This window comes from Ranitomeya variabilis, chromosome 2 (genome assembly GCF_051348905.1).
Source record: "Ranitomeya variabilis isolate aRanVar5 chromosome 2, aRanVar5.hap1, whole genome shotgun sequence".
In the NCBI taxonomy this organism is placed as follows: Eukaryota; Metazoa; Chordata; class Amphibia; order Anura; family Dendrobatidae; genus Ranitomeya; species Ranitomeya variabilis.
Window position 1 is genome coordinate 631,138,566 of NC_135233.1, and position 24,331 is coordinate 631,162,896.

Here is a 24,331-nt window from a genome sequence, read left to right on the forward strand (position 1 = left end):
GTGTACCCCTGGAACCAATTTTAAAGTGCCTACAGCCAGCCCATTTTATTGTGTTAGGCCTTCGAAGCCTGTCTGCGGTCCATACTTCCACTAGGCCTCCACTGACCAGACCACTGCTGCCCGTGTACCCCTGGAACCAATTTTAAAGTGCCTACAGCCAGCCCATTTTATTGTGTTAGGCCTTCGAAGCCTGTCTGCGGTCCATACTTTAAATACTCCTCCACTCACCACCAAGCTGCCTGCCCGTGTATCCATGTAACCGCTGTAAAACTGCCATGAGCCTATTGTTTGTTATGTTAGGCCTTTGATAGCCTGTCTGCGGTCCCTACTTTAAATACTCCTCCACTCACCACCACCAAGCTGCCTGCCCGTGTATCCATGTAACCGCTGTGAAACTGCCATGAGCCTATTGTTTTTTTATGTTAGGCCTTTGATAGCCTGTCTGCGGTCCCTACTTTAAATACTCCTCCACTCACCACCACCAAGCTGCCTGCCCGTGTATCCATGTAACCGCTGTAAAACTGCCATGAGCCTATTGTTTGTTATTTTAGGCCTTTGAAGCCTTTCTGCGCTCCCTCCTTCCACTAGTCCTCCACTGACCAGACCACTGCTGCCCGTGTACCCCTGGAACCAATTTTAAAGTGCCTACAGCCAGCCCATTTTATTGTGTTAGGCCTTCGAAGCCTGTCTGCGGTCCATACTTCCACTAGTCCTCCACTGACCAGACCACTGCTGCCCGTGTACCCCTGGAACCAATTTTAAAGTGCCTACAGCCAGCCCATTTTATTGTGTTAGGCCTTCGAAGCCTGTCTGCGGTCCATACTTCCACTAGGCCTCCACTGACCAGACCACTGCTGCCCGTGTACCCCTGGAACCAATTTTAAAGTGCCTACAGCCAGCCCATTTTATTGTGTTAGGCCTTCGAAGCCTGTCTGCGGTCCATACTTCCACTAGGCCTCCACTGACCAGACCACTGCTGCCCGTGTACCCCTGGAACCAATTTTAAAGTGCCTACAGCCAGCCCATTTTATTGTGTTAGGCCTTCGAAGCCTGTCTGCGGTCCATACTTTAAATACTCCTCCACTCACCACCAAGCTGCCTGCCCGTGTATCCATGTAACCGCTGTAAAACTGCCATGAGCCTATTGTTTGTTATGTTAGGCCTTTGATAGCCTGTCTGCGGTCCCTACTTTAAATACTCCTCCACTCACCACCACCAAGCTGCCTGCCCGTGTATCCATGTAACCGCTGTAAAACTGCCATGAGCCTATTGTTTGTTATGTTAGGCCTTTGATAGCCTGTCTGCGGTCCTTACTTTAAATACTCCTCCACTCACCACCTAGCTGCCTGTGTATCCATGTAACCGATGTAAAACTGCCATGACTGCCTACTGTTTGTTATTTTAGGCCTTTGATAGCCTGTCTGCGGCCCCTACTTGCAATACTCCTCCACTGACCACAATGCTGCCTGGAGTGCCTGCCTGTGTATCCATGTAACCGATGTAAAACTGCCATGACTGCCTACTGTTTGTTATTTTAGGCCTTTGATAGCCTGTCTGCGGCCCCTACTTGCAATACTCCTCCACTGAGCACAATGCTGCCTGGAGTGCCTGCCTGTGTATCCATGTAACCGATGTAAAACTGCCATGACTGCCTACTGTTTGTTATTTTAGGCCTTTGATAGCCTGTCTGCAGCCCCTACTTGCAATACTCCTCCACTGACCACACCAATGCTGCCCGTGTACCCCTGGAACCTATTTAAAAGTTCATAGAGCCTAGTTATATATTTTATTTACTATTAATAAGGCCATGATGGACTACGCTGTACCACGCTACAAGCTAACCAGTCGACACTTCTTTTGCGAGAAAAGCCATCCCAACCCTCCACCAGCATGTAGAAGACCGCATTGTCCATGCACTCTGGCAATCTGTGAGTACAAAGGTGCACCTGACAACAGACGCATGGACCTGTAGGCATGGCCACGGAAGATTACGTGTCCATTACGGCGCAATGGGTTAATGTGGTGGATGCATGGTCCACAGGGGACAGCCTACTAAGTCTGTCTGCAGTCCCTAATTCAAATTGTCCTCCACTGTCTAAATCGGAACTTCCACCTTCTGGCTTTCGGCCTATAGTATCAGAAATTAAACTGCATTTGGCCTTCAACTTTGGTTAGGGCCTACTAACGGCTTCTGCCCCTCCCTGGTGTTGCCCTCAACTAAATAAAGCTGAGCTTCAACCTTCCGGCTCTCATTAAGTGGTTTTTAAAAAAAAATGGTGGTTAGGGCCTACTAACGGCTTCTGCCCCTCCCTGGTGTTGTCCTCAACTAAATAAAGCTGAGCTTCAACCTTCCGGCTCTCATTATGTGGTTTAAAAAAAAAAAATGGTGGTTAGGGCCTACTAACGGCTTCTGCCCCTCCCTGGTGTTGTCCTCAACTAAATAAAGCTGAGCTTCAACCTTCCGGCTCTCATTAAGTGGTTTTAAAAAAAAAATGGTGGTTAGGGCCTACTAACGGCTTCTGCCCCTCCCTGGTGTTGTCCTCAACTAAATAAAGCTGAGCTTCAACCTTCCGGCTCTCATTAAGTGGTTTTAAAAAAAAAAAAAAATGGTGGTTAGGGCCTACTAACGGCTTCTGCCCCTCCCTGGTGTTGTCCTCAACTAAATAAAGCTGAGCTTCAACCTTCCGGCTCTCATTATGTGGTTTTAAAAAAAAAAATGGTGGTTAGGGCCTACTAACGGCTTCTGCCCCTCCCTGGTGTTGTCCTCAACTAAATAAAGCTGAGCTTCAACCTTCCGGCTCTCATTAAGTGGTTTTTAAAAAAAAATGGTGGTTAGGGCCTACTAACGGCTTCTGCCCCTCCCTGGTGTTGTCCTCAACTAAATAAAGCTGAGCTTCAACCTTCCGGCTCTCATTAAGTGGTTTTAAAAAAAAAAAAAATGGTGGTTAGGGCCTACTAACGGCTTCTGCCCCTCCCTGGTGTTGTCCTCAACTAAATAAAGCTGAGCTTCAACCTTCCGGCTCTCATTATGTGGTTTAAAAAAAAAAAATGGTGGTTAGGGCCTACTAACGGCTTCTGCCCCTCCCTGGTGTTGTCCTCAACTAAATAAAGCTGAGCTTCAACCTTCCGGCTCTCATTAAGTGGTTTTAAAAAAAAAATGGTGGTTAGGGCCTACTAACGGCTTCTGCCCCTCCCTGGTGTTGTCCTCAACTAAATAAAGCTGAGCTTCAACCTTCCGGCTCTCATTAAGTGGTTTTAAAAAAAAAAAAAATGGTGGTTAGGGCCTACTAACGGCTTCTGCCCCTCCCTGGTGTTGTCCTCAACTAAATAAAGCTGAGCTTCAACCTTCCGGCTCTCATTAAGTGGTTTTAAAAAAAAAATGGTGGTTAGGGCCTACTAACGGCTTCTGCCCCTCCCTGGTGTTGTCCTCAACTAAATAAAGCTGAGCTTCAACCTTCCGGCTCTCATTAAGTGGTTTTAAAAAAAAAAAAAATGGTGGTTAGGGCCTACTAACGGCTTCTGCCCCTCCCTGGTGTTGTCCTCAACTAAATAAAGCTGAGCTTCAACCTTCCGGCTCTCATTAAGTGGTTTTTAAAAAAAAATGGTGGTTAGGGCCTACTAACGGCTTCTGCCCCTCCCTGGTGTTGTCCTCAACTAAATAAAGCTGAGCTTCAACCTTCCGGCTCTCATTAAGTGGTTTTAAAAAAAAAAAAAATGGTGGTTAGGGCCTACTAACGGCTTCTGCCCCTCCCTGGTGTTGTCCTCAACTAAATAAAGCTGAGCTTCAACCTTCCGGCTCTCATTATGTGGTTTAAAAAAAAAAAATGGTGGTTAGGGCCTACTAACGGCTTCTGCCCCTCCCTGGTGTTGTCCTCAACTAAATAAAGCTGAGCTTCAACCTTCCGGCTCTCATTAAGTGGTTTTAAAAAAAAAATGGTGGTTAGGGCCTACTAACGGCTTCTGCCCCTCCCTGGTGTTGTCCTCAACTAAATAAAGCTGAGCTTCAACCTTCCGGCTCTCATTAAGTGGTTTTAAAAAAAAAATGGTGGTTAGGGCCTACTAACGGCTTCTGCCCCTCCCTGGTGTTGTCCTCAACTAAATAAAGCTGAGCTTCAACCTTCCGGCTCTCATTAAGTGGTTTTAAAAAAAAAAAAAATGGTGGTTAGGGCCTACTAACGGCTTCTGCCCCTCCCTGGTGTTGCCCTCAACTAAATAAAGCTGAGCTTCAACCTTCTGCTCCAAATTACCATTTTAAAAAATGCAATAGGCTTTTCCGGCCTACTAAAGGTGTCTGCCCCTCCCTGGTGTTGTCCTCAACTGAACAAAGCTGAGCTTCCACATTCTGGCTTTCGCCCTATACTATCAGATATTAAACTGCATTTGGCCTACTAGTGTGGTTAGGCCCTTGAAACAGTGTCTGCTGCTCTTGGGTTTGCTACTCCACTGAACAAAGCAATGCCGCCTGTTTAGTCCTGTTACCAATTTTGAACTGCATGTAGCCTACTTTATTCTTTGGCCCTATATCTGTTTCCTCCTCATCCTGCCCATTGCCCAGCCACTGCTAAATGAGTCTGCTGGTACATTGACCTAGACCACTACATTCCCCTTGTACTCTACACAGCCAGAATCTGTCCCTGCTGAAAGTAAGGTTCCCCTTCCCGCATGTTATACCACCTTACACAGGGACAAAGAGGAAGGTGCAGATGAAAGTGCAGGTTCCTTCATCAGGTGGGGGGGCATACTCGTTGGCGACGTCACTGGCACAGGGCCCCTCAGAGTACGCAAAAGTGTCGCTGCTGGTGGGAGGCGCCCCCGCCATGCAAACACACCGCCGTACTTTGAGGGGCCCTGTGCCAGTGGCAATGCGAACGAGTGGGCCCCCCCTGCTTGCTCAGGATCACAGCACTTGCAACTTTTAAATACTTACCTTTCCCTGCAACACCGCCGTGACGTAGTCCGCATTTCCTGGGCCCACGAAAAACTTGAGCCAGCCCTACTCCCCCCACAACTTTCCCCCAATTCCCTATGCCCAACTATTATTATACAGTTAATTAAGATTGGCAAGCTTCAGAAACAAGAATGGATGTTTTTGGCATTAAAATGGGCACTGTAGGTGTTTTCCTGGCCTCCACTCACTGCCGACTATGCTTCCCCATTGACTTGCATTGGGTTTCGTGTTTCGGTCGATCCCCGACTTTTAGCGATAATCGGCCGACTGCACTCGACTCGACTCTGGACAAAATCGGGTTTCCCAAAACCCTACTCGATCTTAAAAAAATGAAAGTCGCTCAACCCTACTCCTGACCATAGCCCTTCCACTTGAACAGATATTGAAGCCTCCGTCTGGAGAGACGAGAATCCAAGATCTTCTCCACCACGTACTCCAACTCGCCCCCAACCAACACCGGAGCAGGAGGCTCAACAGAAGGAACCACAGGTACAACGTACCGCCGCAACAAGGACCTATGGAACACGTTATGAATGGCAAACGACACCGGAAGATCCAAGCGAAAGGACACAGGATTAAGGATTTCCAATATCTTGTAAGGACCGATGAAGCGAGGCTTAAATTTAGGAGAGGAGACCTTCATAGGAACAAATCGAGAAGACAGCCATACCAAATCCCCAACACGAAGTCGGGGACCCACCCCGCGGCGGCGGTTGGCAAAACGCTGAGCCTTCTCCTGTGACAACTTTAAGTTGTCCACCACATGATTCCAGATCTGCTGCAACCTATCCACCACAGAATCTACCCCAGGACAGTCAGAAGGCTCCACATGTCCCGAGGAAAAACGAGGATGGAAACCAGAGTTGCAGAAAAATGGCGAAACCAAAGTAGCGGAACTAGCCCGGTTATTAAGGGCAAACTCAGCCAACGGCAAGAAGGTCACCCAATCATCCTGATCTGCCGAAACAAAACACCTCAAATAAGCCTCCAGAGTCTGATTAGTTCGCTCCGTTTGTCCATTAGTCTGAGGATGAAAGGCAGACGAAAACGACAACTCAATGCCCATCCTAGCACAAAAGGATCGCCAGAACCTGGAAACAAACTGGGATCCTCTGTCAGACACAATATTCTCAGGAATGCCATGTAAACGAACCACATTCTGAAAGAACACAGGAACCAGATCGGAAGAGGAGGGCAGCTTAGGCAAAGGCACCAAATGGACCATTTTGGAAAAGCGATCACATACCACCCAGATGACAGACATGCCCTGAGACACCGGGAGATCAGAAATGAAATCCATGGAAATGTGTGTCCAAGGCCTCTTTGGGACAGGCAAGGGCAAGAGCAACCCGCTGGCACGAGAACAGCAAGGCTTAGCTCGAGCACAAGTCCCACAGGACTGCACAAATGACCGCACATCCCGTGACAAGGAAGGCCACCAAAAGGACCTAGCCACCAGATCTCTGGTGCCAAAAATTCCCGGATGACCTGCCAACACCGAGGAATGAACCTCGGAAATGACTCTGCTGGTCCACCTATCAGGAACAAACAGTCTGTCAGGTGGACAAGAGTCAGGTCTACCAGCCTGAAATCTCTGCAACACGCGTCTCAAATCAGGAGAAATGGCTGACAAGATAACTCCCTCTTTAAGAATACCATCTGGTTCTGCGACTCCAGGAGAGTCAGGCACAAAGCTCCTTGAAAGAGCATCAGCCTTCACATTCTTTGAACCTGGTAAATACGAGACCACAAAGTCAAAACGGGAGAAAAACAATGACCAGCGGGCCTGTCTAGGATTCAGGCGTTTAGCAGACTCGAGATACATCAGATTTTTGTGATCAGTCAAGACCACCACACGATGCTTAGCACCCTCGAGCCAATGACGCCACTCCTCAAATGCCCACTTCATGGCCAGCAACTCCCGATTGCCGACATCATAATTCCGCTCAGCAGGCGAAAACTTCCTGGAGAAGAAAGCACATGGTCTCATTACCGAGCAACCAGGGCCTCTCTGTGACAAAACGGCCCCTGCCCCAATCTCAGAAGCATCCACTTCGACCTGAAAGGGAAGTGAGACATCAGGCTGGCACAAAACAGGCGCCGAAGTAAACCGGCGCTTCAACTCTTGGAACGCCTCCATGGCTGCAGGAGCCCAGTTAGCAACATCAGAACCTTTCTTGGTCATATCCGTCAAAGGTTTAACAACGCTAGAAAAATTAGCGATAAAACGACGGTAGAAGTTAGCAAAACCCAAGAACTTCTGAAGACTCTTAACTGACGTGGGTTGAGTCCACTCATGAATAGCTCGGACCTTGACTGGGTCCATCTCCACAGCAGAAGGGGAAAAAATAAACCCCAAAAAGGGAACCTTCTGTACTCCAAAGAGACACTTTGAGCCCTTAACAAACAAAGCATTCTCACGCAAAACCTGAAACACCATCCTGACCTGCTCCACATGTGAGTCCCAATCTTCTGAGAAAACCAGAATATCATCCAGATAAACAATCATAAATTTATCCAGATACTTCCGGAAAATATCATGCATAAAGGACTGAAACACTGAGGGCGCATTAGAGAGCCCAAAAGGCATCACCAAGTACTCAAAATGACCTTCGGGCGTATTAAATGCAGTCTTCCATTCATCTCCTTGCTTAATGCGCACAAGGTTGTACGCACCACGAAGATCTATCTTGGTGAACCACTTGGCACCTTTAATCCGGGCAAACAAGTCCGACAACAGAGGCAAAGGATACTGAAATTTAACAGTGATTTTATTCAGAAGCCGATAGTCAATACAAGGTCTCAAAGATCCGTCCTTCTTGGCCACAAAAAAGAATCCCGCACCAAGAGGGGAAGGGGATGGACGGATATGCCCCTTCTCCAGAGACTCCTTGATATACGAACGCATTGCGGCATGCTCAGGTACAGACAGATTAAATAATCTTCCCTTAGGAAATTTACTACCTGGAATCAAATCTATGGCGCAGTCACAGTCCCTATGAGGAGGCAGAGCACTGGATCTGGACTCGCTGAATACATCCTGATAATCAGACAAATACTCAGGAACTTCCGAAGGAGTAGAGGAAGCAATAGACACCGGCGGGGAATCAGCATGAATTCCCTGACAGCCCCAACTTGACACAGACATTGCCTTAAATCAGATGTTTGTTCAGACAACACCACCAGAGGATTAGCGGTTTTGCGCTCCCGCAAACGCCGGTCAATTTGAATAGCCAGCGCCATAGAATCATTCAGACTTGTAGGAATGGGGAAACCCACCATCACATTCTTAATGGCTTCAGAAAGGCCATTTCTGAAATTTGCGGCCAGAGCACACTCATTCCACTGAGTAAGCACGGACCATTTCTGAAATTTTTGGCAATACACTTCAGCTTCATCCTGGCCCTGAGAAATAGCCAGCAAGGCTTTTTCTGCCTGAACTTCAAGATTGGGTTCCTCGTAAAGCAATCCGAGCGCCAGAAAAAACGCATCAATATTTGCCAATGCCGGATCTCCTGGCGCTAGCGAAAAAGCCCAATCCTGAGGGTCGCCCCGTAAAAAAGAGATAACAATTTTCACTTGCTGAGCTGGATCTCCAGATGAACGGGGTCTCAGAGAAAGAAACAATTTACAATTGTTCCTGAAATTCCTAAACCTAAATCGGTCTCCAGAAAACAGTTCAGGAATAGGTATTTTAGGTTCAGACATTGGACTACTGGTAACAAAATCTTGTATGCCCTGCACACGAGCAGCAAGCTGGTCTACACTTGTAATCAAGGTCTGGACATTCATGTCTGTAGCAAGCACAAGCCACTCAAAGGTAAAGGGGAGGAAGGGTGGAAAAAAAAAAAAAAAAAACTCAGAATTTCCTTTCTTATTATCCCACTTCTGCAATGCAATAAACATTCAATGTTGGCCTGGCATACTGTTATGACCCCAATGGCAGAGGGTCTCAGAAAAGTTTCTAAGTCTGCAAACACAAAAACCAGCTCATAGGGCAGTGGTAACTGATCTGACCATATATCTAATCCTAGCACCACAAATATCAGCAGCCGGGGAACGTGCCTACGTTGATTCTAGACGTCTCGCGCCAGCCGGAGAACTAACTAACCCTAGAAGGGAAAAGAAAGACCTTTCTTGCCTCCAGAGAAAAGACCCCAAAAGTTGGATACAAGCCCCCAACAAATAATAACGGTGAGGTAAGAGGAAAAGACAAACGTAAGGATGAGCTAGGTATTTAGCAAAGAGAGGCCCACTAGCTAATAGCAGAATATAGTAAGATAACTTATATGGTCAGCAAAAACCCTATCAAAAATATCCACGCTGGATATTCAAGAACCCCCGAACCGTCTAACGGCCCGGGAGGAGAACACCAGCCCCCTAGAGCTTCCAGCAAGGTCAGGAATCACATTTAGTACAAGCTGGACAAAAATGAGAGCAAGCAAATAACCCAAAAAACAAAGAAGCAGGACTCAGCTTAATTTTGCACGAACCAGGACCAGCAGATAGGAGCAAACAAAAAGGATCTGATTACAACGATGCCAGGCACTGGACTAAGGATCCAGGAGGTTTATATAGCAACACCCCTGGACTAACGACCCAGGTGGGTGCAAACTGAGGAAAGAAAATCCCAGAGTCATATCACTAATAACCACCAGAGGGAGCCAAGAAGTCTAATTCACAACACGCATAGAGCGTTCCACCATCACCGGAAGTTATTCAGATACTTCCGGGGCCATCGGCATTTGTTGCCGGACGCAGCATGGTATGAACCCATTACTCTCGGACCGCGTGCAGCGTTCTCTCTTTTTCTAGCTACCCGATTGCCTATCATAGGCATTCCCCTGATGAACCCCTTGGGACTGCCATAAGGGGGGAAACGCGTCGGGATGGGAGATCACATCCCTTAAAGGGAACCTGTCACCACGTTTTTGGAAGATGGGATAAAAATAGCGTTAAATAGGGGCAGAGGTGGGCGTTACATTAGTGTGTGTGTTATGCGTTTATTACCCACCTAAGTTGCCGAAATAACTTTGCAAAGTCTCCGTTTTCGCCTGTCAATCAGGCTGGTCAGGTCACATGGGCGTGGTGTCTTCACCCAGATTTGGCGTAGTTTTCCGTTGGTGGCGTAGTGGTGTGCGCATGCCCAAAGTCCGGAATCCTCTTCCAGGGGATTTAAAATAGCGCGGTGTTCGTTATTGCATTGGTGATCGGTGGGCGCGGCCATCTTCCTTTGGCCGCGCGTGCGCAGAAGCGGCGCTCTGCTGGCCGCGGCTTCAGGAAAATGGCCGCGGGATGCCGCGCGTGCGCAGATGGATATCGCGGCGGCCATTTTCCTGAAGCCGCGGCCAGCAGAGCGCCGCTTCTGCGCACGCGCGGCCAAAGGAAGATGGCCGCGCCCACCGATCACCAATGCAATAACGAACACCGCGCTATTTTAAATCCCCTGGAAGAGGATTCCGGACTTTGGGCATGCGCACACCACTACGCCACCAACGGAAAACTACGCCAAATCTGGGGGAAGACAACGCCCATGCGACCTGACCAGCCTGATTGACAGGCGAAAACGGAGACTTTGCAAAGTTATTTCGGCAACTTAGGTGGGTAATAAACGCATAACACACACACTAATGTAACGCCCACCTCTGCCCCTATTTAACGCTATTTTTATCCCATCTTCCAAAAACGTGGTGACAGGTTCCCTTTAAGATAAGTGCACTATGATGATCTATTGGTGCTTATAAGCTGCTTGCATGTCTGTCTAATTACTTGAATTACCCGAGTCTTCTATATCACCACATGTTGGGGAAGATGACCTTATACTAACTATACGTCTGGCGATGATGCCTTCACATGTCTACATAGCTTCATCTGGTAGATGATTTTATTATTCCTATTGATAATTTGACATTTGTATATTGTCACATTTAACATGTGAAATTTAATTATCTGCTCTATATTTTTGTTTTATCTGGCGATGATGCTCACATAGGTTTGGCAATTCTGCCCTATTCAGTTATACATAAAGTTTATATTTATGCCTAAGTTCACTTTATGTGTGAACATGCAAACCTAAGCTGAATTATTTATTTAATCTGGTGCTGATGCCCATATGATTGCGTTTGACGATGATGCCGTTATTTGTATGTGTATGCATGTATTCACCCTCTGATGAGAGCATGCAAATTTAAGCTGAATAATTTACTGAATCTGGCATTCATGCCTACATGGTTTCTTCCTGGCAACCATGCCGCTATGTGTGTACCGATGCATGAGTGCACATTTTTTGTGAGAACATGCAAACTGAAACTGAATAATCCATTTAATCTGGCGTTGATGCCCATATGTATTTTTTCTGGCATTGATGCCGTTATGCATTTATCTAAGTTGTTCCAGTATATGCAAACCAAAGCTGAACAATCTATTTAATCTGGCGTTGATGCCCATATGACTTTTTCTGGCGATGATGCCGCTATGTGTTCATTTAAGATTTTTCAGCATATGACACGACATCTATATCTGGTGGTGATGCCCTGATGCTCTTTTTGTACTTTATTATAGTATGTACAGAATATCGCACAGTATCATAGACTATCTATATCCGCCATTGCATCAGTCCTAGACTACTTTGCTCTATTCTGCAGATTTATGTGACCATAATCAATAGGATATTTGTAATTAGCAGACAATCTATACTTTATTTTTGTTGATCTGTAATATTTATTCTCCTTCTATACACCACCACGAGTTATTATTATTGGGAGGTACTTAATTCAATTCTGCACTATGGAGTCTTCATTGGCTCATTGATATCTATATTAATTAACTATATACAAATCAACACTATTTAGCAGCTTAAACACTTGTTTTTGTTTTTTGTAGTGTTTAGTTTTGGTGTTTATGGTGGTGGCTTTTTGGTAGGGATACCTTTAGAGGGTCTTTAAGGGCCAGCCGTCGCTGAGCGGGGGCGTCATATCGTATCGCAGCATGCCAACCTCTGCTGCTAGGAAGGGACTCTATTAGGGTAAGGCACCTCTATCTTCCCTTGTCCTTCTTCCTTAATTAAAATAAAATACATACAATATTTGGGATTTTTACCAAAAAATAGCCAGACGGCTTCATATTCATCTAATTGTTTTTTTGACTCATCTAGTAGGTACCCTGTCACGTTTTAGTGTGTGTTTTTTTTCTTATGTTTTTAATCATTACTATTAAAAACTATTGTTTTAGGTCTTTGTTTTTTCTGGTTCTCACCTTTCCCTCCAGCTAGCGATGACACCCCTATTTGATCCTATGGGCATACATTTTAAAATAATTTTCCCCATTACAGGCTAAGCAGCGGAACTGAGTCCTGTAAGTGTCTGAAATTACCACATAATATTCCAGGGTGGTTTCCTTAATATCCTCTTATTCACGGTTCCATTGAGGGTCCATAGTTCGATGTGCTTCCACAGTTGCACCCTCCAAGAGCCCCACCAGATGTCTGACCCGCTCCATTTCTGGATTTTCCATTACCTGACATTGGTGTTCAAAGTCTTGGAAGAATCACTGAATGTCCCCTGAAGCCTCTTTAAATGGCTTAAAGTCCTTGAGGGACACTCTTGAGCTTCCCTCATGGTAGGCATTGTGATCAATGTATGCCTGGGGATTCTAACTGCTTCCACAGCGAGCTGCCTTTCATGGGCTCTCCAAATGGCTTCCCGTTTGTCTTCTATGGTGTCTTCATCCCCAAGCAATGCCATCTCCTCCTCCTACCACAAAACCCACAGACTTTTACAGGTTTTACCTCCAGGTCCCATCTTACCTCTAATTTCTTTGGGAATCCCTCTCCATTGCAATCTAGAAGGATAGCTTCCAAAACCTCAATAAGTCAGTCTTTGGACAGTCCTTTGTAACTGACTCCTAATTTGCACGCCTTTTGTATGTAGGTTCTCCATTTGTTGCAGGGACGCTGTTATCCATTCATTCTGCTCTGATTCCTCTGCTGCCAACCAGTGTGTGACAGGGGTGTGTCAGGAGTGTGTGACAGGAGTGTGTGACAGGGCAGACAGGGAGAGTAAGTGCAGGAGCAATCCAACAACTTTTATTGAGACTGGGCAAATATAACATCAAATGTAGATATAGTTCCTTAGAATATGTATGTACTGTATGTAACATCCCTGTCGGCATCACTGCATGGCTACCCATCTCCCTTCTTACTCACCACTCCAAGCCATGCTGTGAGTTCTGTCCTCTGCCGGCTCCATGCTCTGGGCCTCATGTTGTTGCTTGCTGCATACTTCCTGGCTGTATGCTTAGGGCAGCGGCCCTGGCACTTCCTGTTTCTTATAGTGACTGTGTGCACTTTCCTAAGGTATCCTCTGCCAATTGCCAAGAGGCATCAGGTAATCAGGTAATCAGGTACTTAAAGCATTCCCACCCCTAAGGGGATGCCTGAGCAATGTATCCACTTAGGGACTTGCTGCTGAGTTGCCAGGTCCTGTCTAGCTTTATCTCTGTGTCAGCCACCCAGGGGACCTTCGTACCCTGGCCTGTACCTGTGCCTCTTGTTTCTGCCACCAAAGGGGTTTGGTACCCTGGTCTGAGTCCTTGTTTGTGTGCCTGTGTTATGGACTGGTAATTTAGGAGCGACATGCGACTAGCTCTGGGCAGGTGGTAACTATACTGACCACAGTTCCTGATCTTAACACAACACTAGCAGTAGCCGTGGGATGTTCCTGTCACTCCCTGGACACCTCGTCACAGCCGGAGAACTAGCTACCCCTAAAGGTAGAAACAGGAAAGCTATCTTGCCTCAGAGAAAATCCCCAAAGGATAGGATAGCCCCCCACAAATATTGACTGTGAGAGGAGAAGGAAATGACATACGTAGTATGAAACAAGATTTAGCAAAGGAGGCCACTTCTAGCTATATACATAGTAAGGAAAGAACACTGTGCGGTCAGTAATAAAAACTAGAAAAAGTCCACCGCAGAGATATGCAAAAATCCCCACACCTGACTAAAGGTGTGGAGGGCAAAATCTGCAGCCCAGAGCTTCCAGCTTAGCTAAATAGATCCATACTGATAAGCTGGACAAATGAGCAAAACATAGAATGTGCTGAACAATAAAGTCCACATCAAATGGACTGCAAAAGGACAAGCAAGGACTTATCTTGGCTGAACTGGACAGAGTGTCAGGGAAATCCAAAAGAGCAGTGGCTCCAAGCAGGAACAATTGGCAACTGGCATTGATTGAGGGCTAAGGCCAGACTAAAATAGCCGAGCCAGAAAGACGATCAGTGGAAGCAGCTGCTAATGCTAAATCCAAGAAGCAGCTATACCACTCAAAACCACAGGAGGGAGCCCAAGAGCAGAATTCACAAAAGTGCTACTTACAACCAACGGAGGGAGCCCAAGAGCGGAATTCACAACAGTACCCCCCCTTGAGGAGGGGTCACCGAACCCTCACCAGAGCCCCCAGGCCGATCAGGACGAGCCAAGTGAAAAGCACGAACCAAATCGGCAGCATGGACATCGGAGGCAACCACCCAAGAATTATCCTCCTGGCCATAACCCTTCCACTTAACAAGATACTGAAGCCTCCGCCTTGAAAAATGAGAATCCCAAATTTTCTCAACCACATATTCCAACTCCCCCTCAACCAACACCGGGGCAGGAGGATCAACAGAGGGAACAATGGGCACCACATATCTCCGCAACAAAGATCCTATGGAAAACATTTTGGATGGCAAAAGAGTCTGGAAGGGCCAAACGAAAAGACACTGGATTGATAATCTCAGAGATCTTATAAGGACCAATAAACCGAGGCTTTAACTAAAGGTACCTTCACACAAAACGACTTTGTAACGATATCGCTAGTGATCCGTGACGTTGCAGCGTCCTGACTAGCGATATCGTTTAGTTTGACACGCAGCAGCGATCAGGATCCTGCTGTGATGTCGCTGGTCGCTGAATAAAGTTCAGAACTTTATTTGGTTGTCCGATCGCCGTGTATCGTTGTGTTTGACAGCAAAAGCAACGATACCAGCGATATTTTACACTGGTAACCAGGGTAAACATCAGGTTACTAAGCACAGGGCCGCGCTTAGTAACCCGATGTTTACCCTGGTTACCAGTGTAAAATGTAAAAAAAAAAAACAGTACATACTTACATTCGCATCCCCCACCGTCTGCTTCCCACACTGACTGAGCACCGCAAAGTGAAAGTGAAAGCACAGCGGTGACGTCACCGCTGTGCCCTGCTACTGCCGGCGCTCAGTCAGTCAGTGCAGGAAGCGGACGCCGGGGGACGCGCAGGTGAGTATGTACTGTTTTTTTTTTTTTACATTTTACGCTGGTAACCAGGGTAAACATCGGGTTACTAAGCGCGGCCTTGCACTTAGCAACCCGATGTTTACCCTGGTTACCCAGGGACCTCGGCATCGTTGGTCGCTGGAGAGCGGTCTGTGTGACAGCTCTCCAGCGATCGAACAGCGATGCTGCAGCGATCGGCATCGTTGTCGCTATCGCTGCAGCGTCGTTTCGTGTGAAGGTACCTTTAGGGGAAGAAACCTTCATAGGAACATGACGAGAAGATAACCAGACTAAATCCCCCACACGAAGCCGAGGACCAACACACGGACGGCGGTTAGCAAAACGCTGAGCCTTTTCCTGAGACAACGTCAAATTGTCTACCACATGAGTCCAAATCTGCTGTAACCTGTCCATCACAGAATCTACACCAGGACAATCTGAAGGCTCAACCTGCCCTGAAGAAAAACAAGGATGGAAACCAAAATTACAAAAAAAAGGCGAAACCAAAGTAGCCGAACTAGCCCGATTATTAAGGGCAAACTCGGCCAACGGCAAGAAAGCCACCCAATCATCCTGATCAGCAGACACAAAGCATCTCAAATAGGTTTCCCTCAGTTTGGCCATTTGTCTGAGGATGGAACGCCGAAGAAAAAGACAAATTAATGACCATCCTAGCACAAAAGGCCCGCCAAAACCTGGAAACAAACTGGGAACCTCTGTCCGACACAATATTTTCCGGAATGCCATGCAAAGGAACCACATGCTGAAAAAACAATGGAACCAAATCAGAGGAGGAAGGCAATTTAGGCAAAGGTACCAAATGGACCATTTTAGAGAACCGGTCACAAACCACCCAGATAACAGACATCCTCTGGGACACAGGAAGATCCGAAATAAAATCCATGGAAATATGCGTCCAGGGCCTTTCAGGGACAGGCAAAGGCAAAAGCAACCCACTAGCGCGGGAACAGCAAGGCTTAGCCCGGGCACAAGTCCCACAGGACTGCACAAAAGAACGCACATCCCGTGACAAGGAAGGCCACCAAAAGGACCTAGCCACCAAATCTCTGGTACCAAAAATCCCAGGATGACCAGCCAACACGGAACAATGGACCTCAGAAATAACCTTACTTGTCCATCTATCAGGAACAAACAGCTTCCCCACAGGACAGCGGTCAGGTTTATCAGCCTGAAATTCCTGAAGCACCCGCCGTAAATCAGGGGAGATGGCAGAAAGAATCACCCCTTCCCTAAGAATGCCAACCGGCTCAAGAACTCCAGGAGAATCAGGCAAAAAACTCCTAGAGAGGGCATCCGCCTTAATATTCTTAGATCCCGGAAGATACGAGACCACAAAATCAAAACGGGAGAAAAACAGGGACCATCGAGCCTGTCTAGGGTTCAGCTGCTTGGCCGACTCGAGGTAAATCAGATTCTTATGATCGGTCAAGACCACAATATGGTGCTTGGCCCCCTCAAGCCAATGTCGCCACTCCTCAAATGCCCACTTCATAGCCAGCAACTCCCGATTGCCGACATCATAATTGCGTTCCGCAGGCGAAAACTTTCGGGAAAAGAAGGCACATGGTTTCATCAAGGAACCATCAGAATTCCTCTGTGACAAAATGGCCCCTGCCCCAATCTCAGAAGCGTCAACCTCAACCTGAAAAGGAAGAGACACATCCGGCTGACGCAAGACGGGCAGAAGTAAATCGGCGCTTAAGCTCCTGAAAGGCCTCAACAGCCTCAGAGGACCAATTTGTCACATCAGCGCCTTTCTTCGTCAAATCGGTCAGGGGCTTAACCACACTAGAGAAGTTGGCAATGAAACGGCGATAAAAATTAGCAAAGCCCAAAAATTTCTGAAGGTTCTTCACAGATGTGGGTTGAATCCAGTCATGAATGGCTTGGACCTTAACAGGATCCATTTCTATAGACGAAGGAGAAAAAAAAACCCCAAAAAAGAGACCTTCTGAACTCCAAATAGGCACTTAGACCCCTTCACAAATAGAGCATTATCACGAAGGATCTGGAATACCATCCTGACCTGCTTCACATGAGACTCCCAATCATTGGAAAAAATCAAAATATCATCCAAATACGCAATCAAGAATTTATCAAGATAATTGTGGAAAATGTCATGCATGAAGGACTGAAATACAGAAGGAGCATTAGAAAGCCCGAAAGGCATCACCAGGTATTCAAAATGGCCTTCGGGTGTATTAAATGCAGTTTTCCATTCGTCACCCTGTTTAATACGAACAAGATTATATGCCCCTCGAAGGTCAATCTTGGTAAACCAACTAGCCCCCTTAATCCGAGCAAACAAATCAGAGAGCAAAGGTAAAGGGTATTGGAATTTGACCGTTATCTTATTAATAAGGCGATAATCAATACAGGGTCTCAAGGAGCCATCCTTCTTGGCAACAAAAAAGAATCCCGCTCCCAATGGTGACGAAGACGGCCGAATATGCCCCTTCTCCAAGGACTCCTTAACATAGCTCCGCATAGCGGTATGTTCTGGCACAGACAGGTTGAAAAGTTAGCCCTTAGGGAACTTAGAGCCTGGAATCAAGTCAATAGCACAATCACAGTCCCTATGTGGAGGAAGGGAACTGGACTTGGGCTCATCGAATACATCCTGGAAATCTGACAAAAATTCAGGAACATCAGAAGAGGGGGAAGAGGAAATTGACATTAAAGGAACATCACTATGTACCCCTTGACAACCCCAACTAATCACAGACATCGATTTCCAATCCAACACTGGATTGTGTACTTGTAACCATGGAAAACCCAGTACAACAACATCATGTAAATTATGCAACACCAGAAAACGACAATCTTCCTGATGTGCTGGAGCCATGCACATAGTCAACTGAGTCCAATACTGAGGTTTATTCTTGGCCAACGGTGTAGCATCAATACCCCTCAAAGGAATAGGGCTCTGCAAAGGCTGCAAAGAAAAACCACAGTGTCTGGCAAATTCTCAGTCCATTAAGTTCAGGGCAGCGCCTGAATCCACAAATGCCATGACAGAGAAAGATGACAATGAGCAAATCAGGGTCACAGACAGGAGAAACTTAGGCTGTACAGTACTAATGGTAACAGATCTAGCGACCCTCTTAATACGCTTAGGGCAATCAGAGATAGTATGAGCTGAATCACCACAGTAAAAACACAGCCCATTCTGACGTCTGTATCCCCTCTGTTCCCCTCTAGTCAGAATCCTATCACATTGCATAGGCTCAGGACTCCACTCAGAGGATGCTGCCATATGGTGCACCACTTTGCGCTCACGCAGGCGCCGATCGATCTGAATGGCTAGAGACATAGATTCGCTCAGACCAACAGGCGTGGGGAACCCCACCATAACATCTTTAAGGGCTTCAGAAAGACCGTTTCTGAAAATTGCTGCCAGAGCGTCCTCATTCCATTTAGTGAGCACAGACCATTTTCTAAAATTCTGGCAGTAAAGTTCTGCCGCTTCCTGACCCTGGCACAGAGCCAACAAGGTTTTTTCCGCATGATCCACAGAGTTAGGTTCATCATACAATAATTCGAGCGATTGAAAAAATGCATCTACATTAAGCAATGCTGGATCCCCTGACTCAAGGGAGAATGCCCAGTCCTGAGGGTCATCATGCAGCAGAGAAATAACTATTTTAACTTGCTGAATGGGGTCACCAGAGGAATGGGGTTTCAGAGCAAAAAACAATTTGCAGTTATTTTTAAAGTTCAAAAACTTAGATCTATCCCCGTAAAACAAATCTGGAGTAGGAATTCTAGGCTCTAAGGCTGGAGTCTGAACAACATAATCTTGGATACTCTGAACTCTTGCAGCAAGCTGATCCACACGAGAAAACAGACCCTGAACATCCATGTCCGCGCCCAAATCCACCCAGAGATTAAGAGGAAGGAAAAAGACAAAACAGACTAAAGAAAAAAGAAAATGGATCAGAACTCTTTTTCTTTTCCTTCTTTTGAGATGCATTCAACTCATTTTTGGCCAGTTGCACTGTTATGGACTGGTAATTTAGGAGCGACATGCGACTAGCTCTGGGCAGGTGGTAACTATACTGACCGCAGTTCCTGATCTTAACACAACACTAGCAGTAGCCGTGGGATGTTCCTGTCACTCCCTGGACACCTCGTCACAGCCGGAGAACTAGCTACCCCTAAAGGTAGAAACAGGAAAGCTATCTTGCCTCAGAGAAAATCCCCAAAGGATAGGATAGCCCCCCACAAATATTGACTGTGAGAGGAGAAGGAAATGACATACATAGTATGAAACAAGATTTAGCAAAGGAGGCCACTTCTAGCTATATACATAGTAAGGAAAGAACACTGTGCGGTCAGTAATAAAAACTAGAAAAAGTCCACCGCAGAGATATGCAAAAATCCCCACACCTGACTAAAGGTGTGGAGGGCAAAATCTGCAGCCCAGAGCTTCCAGCTTAGCTAAATAGATCCATACTGATAAGCTGGACAAATGAGCAAAACATAGAATGTGCTGAACAATAAAGTCCACAACAAATGGACTGCAAAAGGACAAGCAAGGACTTATCTTGGCTGAACTGGACAGAGTGTCAGGGAAATCCAAAAGAGCAGTGGCTCCAAGCAGGAACAATTGGCAACTGACATTGATTGAGGGCTAAGGCCAGACTAAAATAGAAAGACGATCAGTGGAAGCAGCTGCTAATGCTAAATCCAAGAAGCAGCTATACCACTCAAAACCACAGGAGGGAGCCCAAGAGCAGAATTCACAAAAGTGCTACTTACAACCACCGGAGGGAGCCCAAGAGCGGAATTCACAACAGCCTTGTCCTGTTCCTGACCTTGTCTGAACTTAGTCCTACACCTGTGTCCGTTTGTATCCCTATCTGAAGCCTTTCCTATTCCGCTGTGTGTTTCATTGTGTTCACTCCTTCTGCTCTTTGCTCCGCCTCCTGTGGCTCTGCTGTTTGCCCCACCTCCTGCTGCTCTGCTCTTTGCTACGCCTCCTATGGCTCTGCTGTTTGCTCTGCCTCCTGCATTTCTGCTCTTTGCTCTGCCTCCTGCTGTTCTGCTCTTTACTCCACCTCCTGTGGTTCTGCCCTACTCCTGTCTCGCCTCCTGCGGTTCTGTCCTGCTCTCCGCATCGTGCAGCTTTGCCCGGCTCCCGCTCTGCTCCCTGTGTGTTCCTGTCCCTCCACTTAGAACTGGTTCCTATCTGTTCCTTACTCGTACCTGCCTATAATTCTGTCCTTTCCGAACCAGTTCCAGTCCCGCTAGCCATGCCCGTCTGCCTAGAGTGCCTGCCTGCCTAGAGTGCCTGCCTAGAGTGCCAGCCATGCCTGCCTGCCTGCTTAGAGTGCCATCCATGCCCACCTGCCTGCCAACATGCCAGCCATGCCCACCTGCCTGCCAGAGTGCCAGCCGTGCCTGTCAGAGTACCAGTCATTAGGGTTGAGCGAAACGGGTCGGCCATTTTCAGAAGTCGCCGACTTTTGGCAAAGTCGGGTTTCATGAAACCCGACCCGACCCCTGTGTGGGGTCGGCCATGAGGTCGGCAATCTTCTGAATCTGGTATCGGAATTCCGATACCGAGTTCCAATATGTTTGCGATATCGGGAATCGGTATCGGAATCCATATTTAAGTGTTAAATAAAGAATCAAAATAAAAAATATTGATATACTCACCCTCGGACGCGCCCTGGTACTAACCGGCAGGCTTCCTTCCTAAGAATGAGCGCGTGAATGACCTGCGGTGATGTCGCGGCTTGTGATTGGTCGCGAGCGGTCACATGGACAAGCCGCGACGTCATCTAAGGTCCTTCACGCGCTCATTCTTAGGAAGGAAGGTTGCCGGAAAGAAGCAGGGCGCGTCCGAGGGTGAGTATATACCTAATAGGTGCCACCCGGTAATCCAACACCAAGGAATATCCAAACAGTCTTTAGATTCAGTCCTCAAATCCAGCAGGGGCTGAGACATCACAATTCCACATGGCAAAAGATCTCCAATCTCCATACATGGTACCAGGATCTGTCTGCAGCTGCAGATCCTCGCCCTTCAAAACACACAGCATCAACTAACTCAACATGTGGCTTAATTAAAATTATATTTTTTTTCTTGCTTAAAAAGTAAAAAGTATACCTGCATGAAGTGTGATCATATAGCCAACAAGCCTATGAAATGTAATGTTTTTGTCAAGCAGCCGTCTCAGATCTCCCCTGCAACACTAGAAGAAAACACAGAATTATTTATTCATCATACAGAGTGATGTGAAAACACGCAAATTAACAGTGGTTATGCTTGTATTCTACTTACTGCACTAGATCCTCGAAGCAGGGACACAAAATTACGACATACTGGCAGTATAATCAGCATGCAGTTGAAGTTTAGACACATTGCAGAAGCTCTTGCCCATGCTAATGTAGACTGTAGAGAGAGTTTAATACAAAAATGCTCAAAGTTACACAATATAATTGTTCAGAATGAAAAACTACAAAAGAAAAATGTGTGCACGTCACATTGAATGCATATGAGTGATGCAACTGCATTTATAATTTATACATGTTCTAAAACACTTGCCTAAATAGAACTCTATCTAAAAACAAAATGTTTCTTTAATAATTTTACTAGATTTTAAAGGGATAAGTTTACATAGTCTTTAATTTATGATTTCCTGTGTTGAAATTTCAATCATGAGTGATTAGGGATGGGCAGACCCATGGATGTTCGAGTCTTTCAGGTTCGAACAAACTTTAAAAAAAAACTTGGTTTCAGTACCAGAACGGAATCCAAACTCGTGCTTGAAACCTTGACCTCTTTTAACCCTAGAACGCATATTGGGGGCCTTTTAGGCCCCATGCTTACATTTTTGCTATTATCTGCAAAATTACTTTAGTTAGAATTTTGAAACTCCAGGTATTCCTCAAGTATGTCGTTGTTGATAATATCCAGTTGTTGATAGAATTTTTTTCATAGGCATTATGGTGTAACAATGCTTGTTTGGTGAAAACTACATCTGTACGAATTGGGGGCCTTTTAGGCCCCCGCTATTTTTATCATGTTCTCAGTAGTGTTTGTGTCTCAAGTTACTTTATTTGTACTCAGTAATACTGGTGGAGGGGCCAGGGTGTGGATAATAACATGTGAGGATGTCATGTGATTTTTGGAGGGAGTGATAAGACCATGACATCACCTCACTTTATGCATATATTGGACTTTTACTGCTGGCAGGGAGTCAAAAATCGTATGATGTCCCAATACGAGAATTATTTCTAGACCCACTTTCTGATCCACACTATAAGGCGACAATGTCAGTGGGCAGATATGAGGAAATTAGAAGAATCATTTGCTTTGATGATAAGCGAACTCGTGCAGCGAGGTTTGAAACAGACAAACTATCCCCTATCAGTTATATCTGGAACATATTTATCAAAAATTGCACAAAACTTTACAATCCTAGTACTAATGTTACTGTAGATGAGCAACTTGTACCGTTCAGAGGACGCTGCAAGTTCATACAATACATGCCCAGCAAGCCAGCCAAGTACGGAATAAAAATCTTCTGGATGTGTGATTCTGCAAATTATTATGGCCTAAATGGCGTAATCTACTGTGGCAAAGAGGTTGGTGCACCAGTACAGAAGGATCTGGGGTCTGAAATAGTCAAAACTCTTGCTGTTCCAATATTCAATTCAGGTAGAAACATTACCATGGACAATTATTTCACCAATGTTGAACTAGGCAATTTTCTGCTTGCAAAAGCTATTACACTTATTGGTACTATAAAGCAAAACAGACGAGAAATTCCAGAAGCACTGAAACACAATCGTCAGCAAGCACTTTATGAGAGTATCTTTGGTTTCAATAACAAAGCGACTTTGGTATCTTACAAGGCGAAGAAGGAGAAATCAGTGATTTTACTCAGTACCATGCACCACAATTGCAGTATTGACAGCAATGACAGAAAATTAAAACCAGAAATCATCCTGCATTACAATAAAACAAAAGGAGGTGTAGATAAAATGGATGAGATGGTGGGAGAATATTTGTGTAAGAGGCAAACAAAACGATGGCCTGTAGTACTATTTTCAAATATGCTTGATGTAGCAGCCCTAAATTCATTCATTATTTATACAGAAACTCATCCGGAATTTCATGCACAGAGGAAGGACAGGAGACGCATATTCTTGAAGGACCTTTGTCATGAACTTGTAATGCCTCACATGATAGAGCGAAGCGACTTGAAATGCTTGCCAAAGCAAGCTAAAGAAGCTAATGAAACGGTGTGGCGTACAGTTTCAGATTATTCCAGAGCCAGGAGAAAGAAAACAAAAGCTTTGTTTCATGTATCCAAGAAACATAGAGAGGAAAACTGAGCGATATTGTTCCACTTGTAAGGAAACTGTTTGCAAAGAACACTCTTCTGAAAAAATAACATGTCAGAATTGTTTGGAAGACTAATATAATAGAAAAGAAAGTTAGAATAAAAATGTAGCTGCAGCTAGTTTGCTATAGATTTCTATGCGTTTTTGTGTGTTTTCATTTCTTTGTGTGAAATTTGGGAAAAAAAAGATTTTTTTGGTGTTTTCTGTGAAAAATTATAATTAAAATTGTGTCCACTATTCATATTTTATTGAGCAATTTTGAAATAAACTTGTGAAAGTTATTTAAGTGTGTTTCTCTACATTATGTGCATGGGGGCCTAAAAGGCCCCCAATACGTTAATACGTATATTTTTAACGTCGTGCGTAGGGTTGAGCGAAACGGGTCGATCATTTTCAAAAGTCGCCGACTTTTGGCTAAGTCGGCGTCTCATGAAACCCGATCCGACCCCTGTGCTTGTCGGCCATGCGGTACGCGACTTTCGCGCCAAAGTCGCGTTTCAATGACGCGAAAAGCGCCATTTCTCAGCCAATGAAGGTGAACGCAGAGTGTGGGCAGCGTGATGACATAGATCCTGGTCCCCACCATCTTAGAGAAGGGCATTGCAGTGATTGGCTTGCTGTCTGCGGCGTCACAGGGGCTATAAAGGGGCGTTCCCGCCGACCGCCATCTTACTGCTGCTGATCTGAGCTTAGGGACAGGTTGCTGCCGC

At 45.9% G+C, this 24,331-nt stretch overlaps 1 protein-coding gene across 1 annotated transcript in view; it reads right to left on the reverse strand.

Moving 5' to 3' along the window:
• The window catches only part of NOX3 (NADPH oxidase 3), a 372,062-nt gene that overhangs the window by 283,742 nt on the left and 63,989 nt on the right, over positions 1-24,331 (reverse strand). Inside the window, exons 3-4 of the mRNA XM_077281663.1 lie at positions 21,553-21,663; positions 21,379-21,463 (exon numbers count right to left, since the gene is read on the reverse strand). Coding sequence (XP_077137778.1) covers positions 21,379-21,463; positions 21,553-21,663 — 196 coding nt within the window. The remainder of the gene's footprint in view (positions 1-21,378; positions 21,464-21,552; positions 21,664-24,331) is intronic.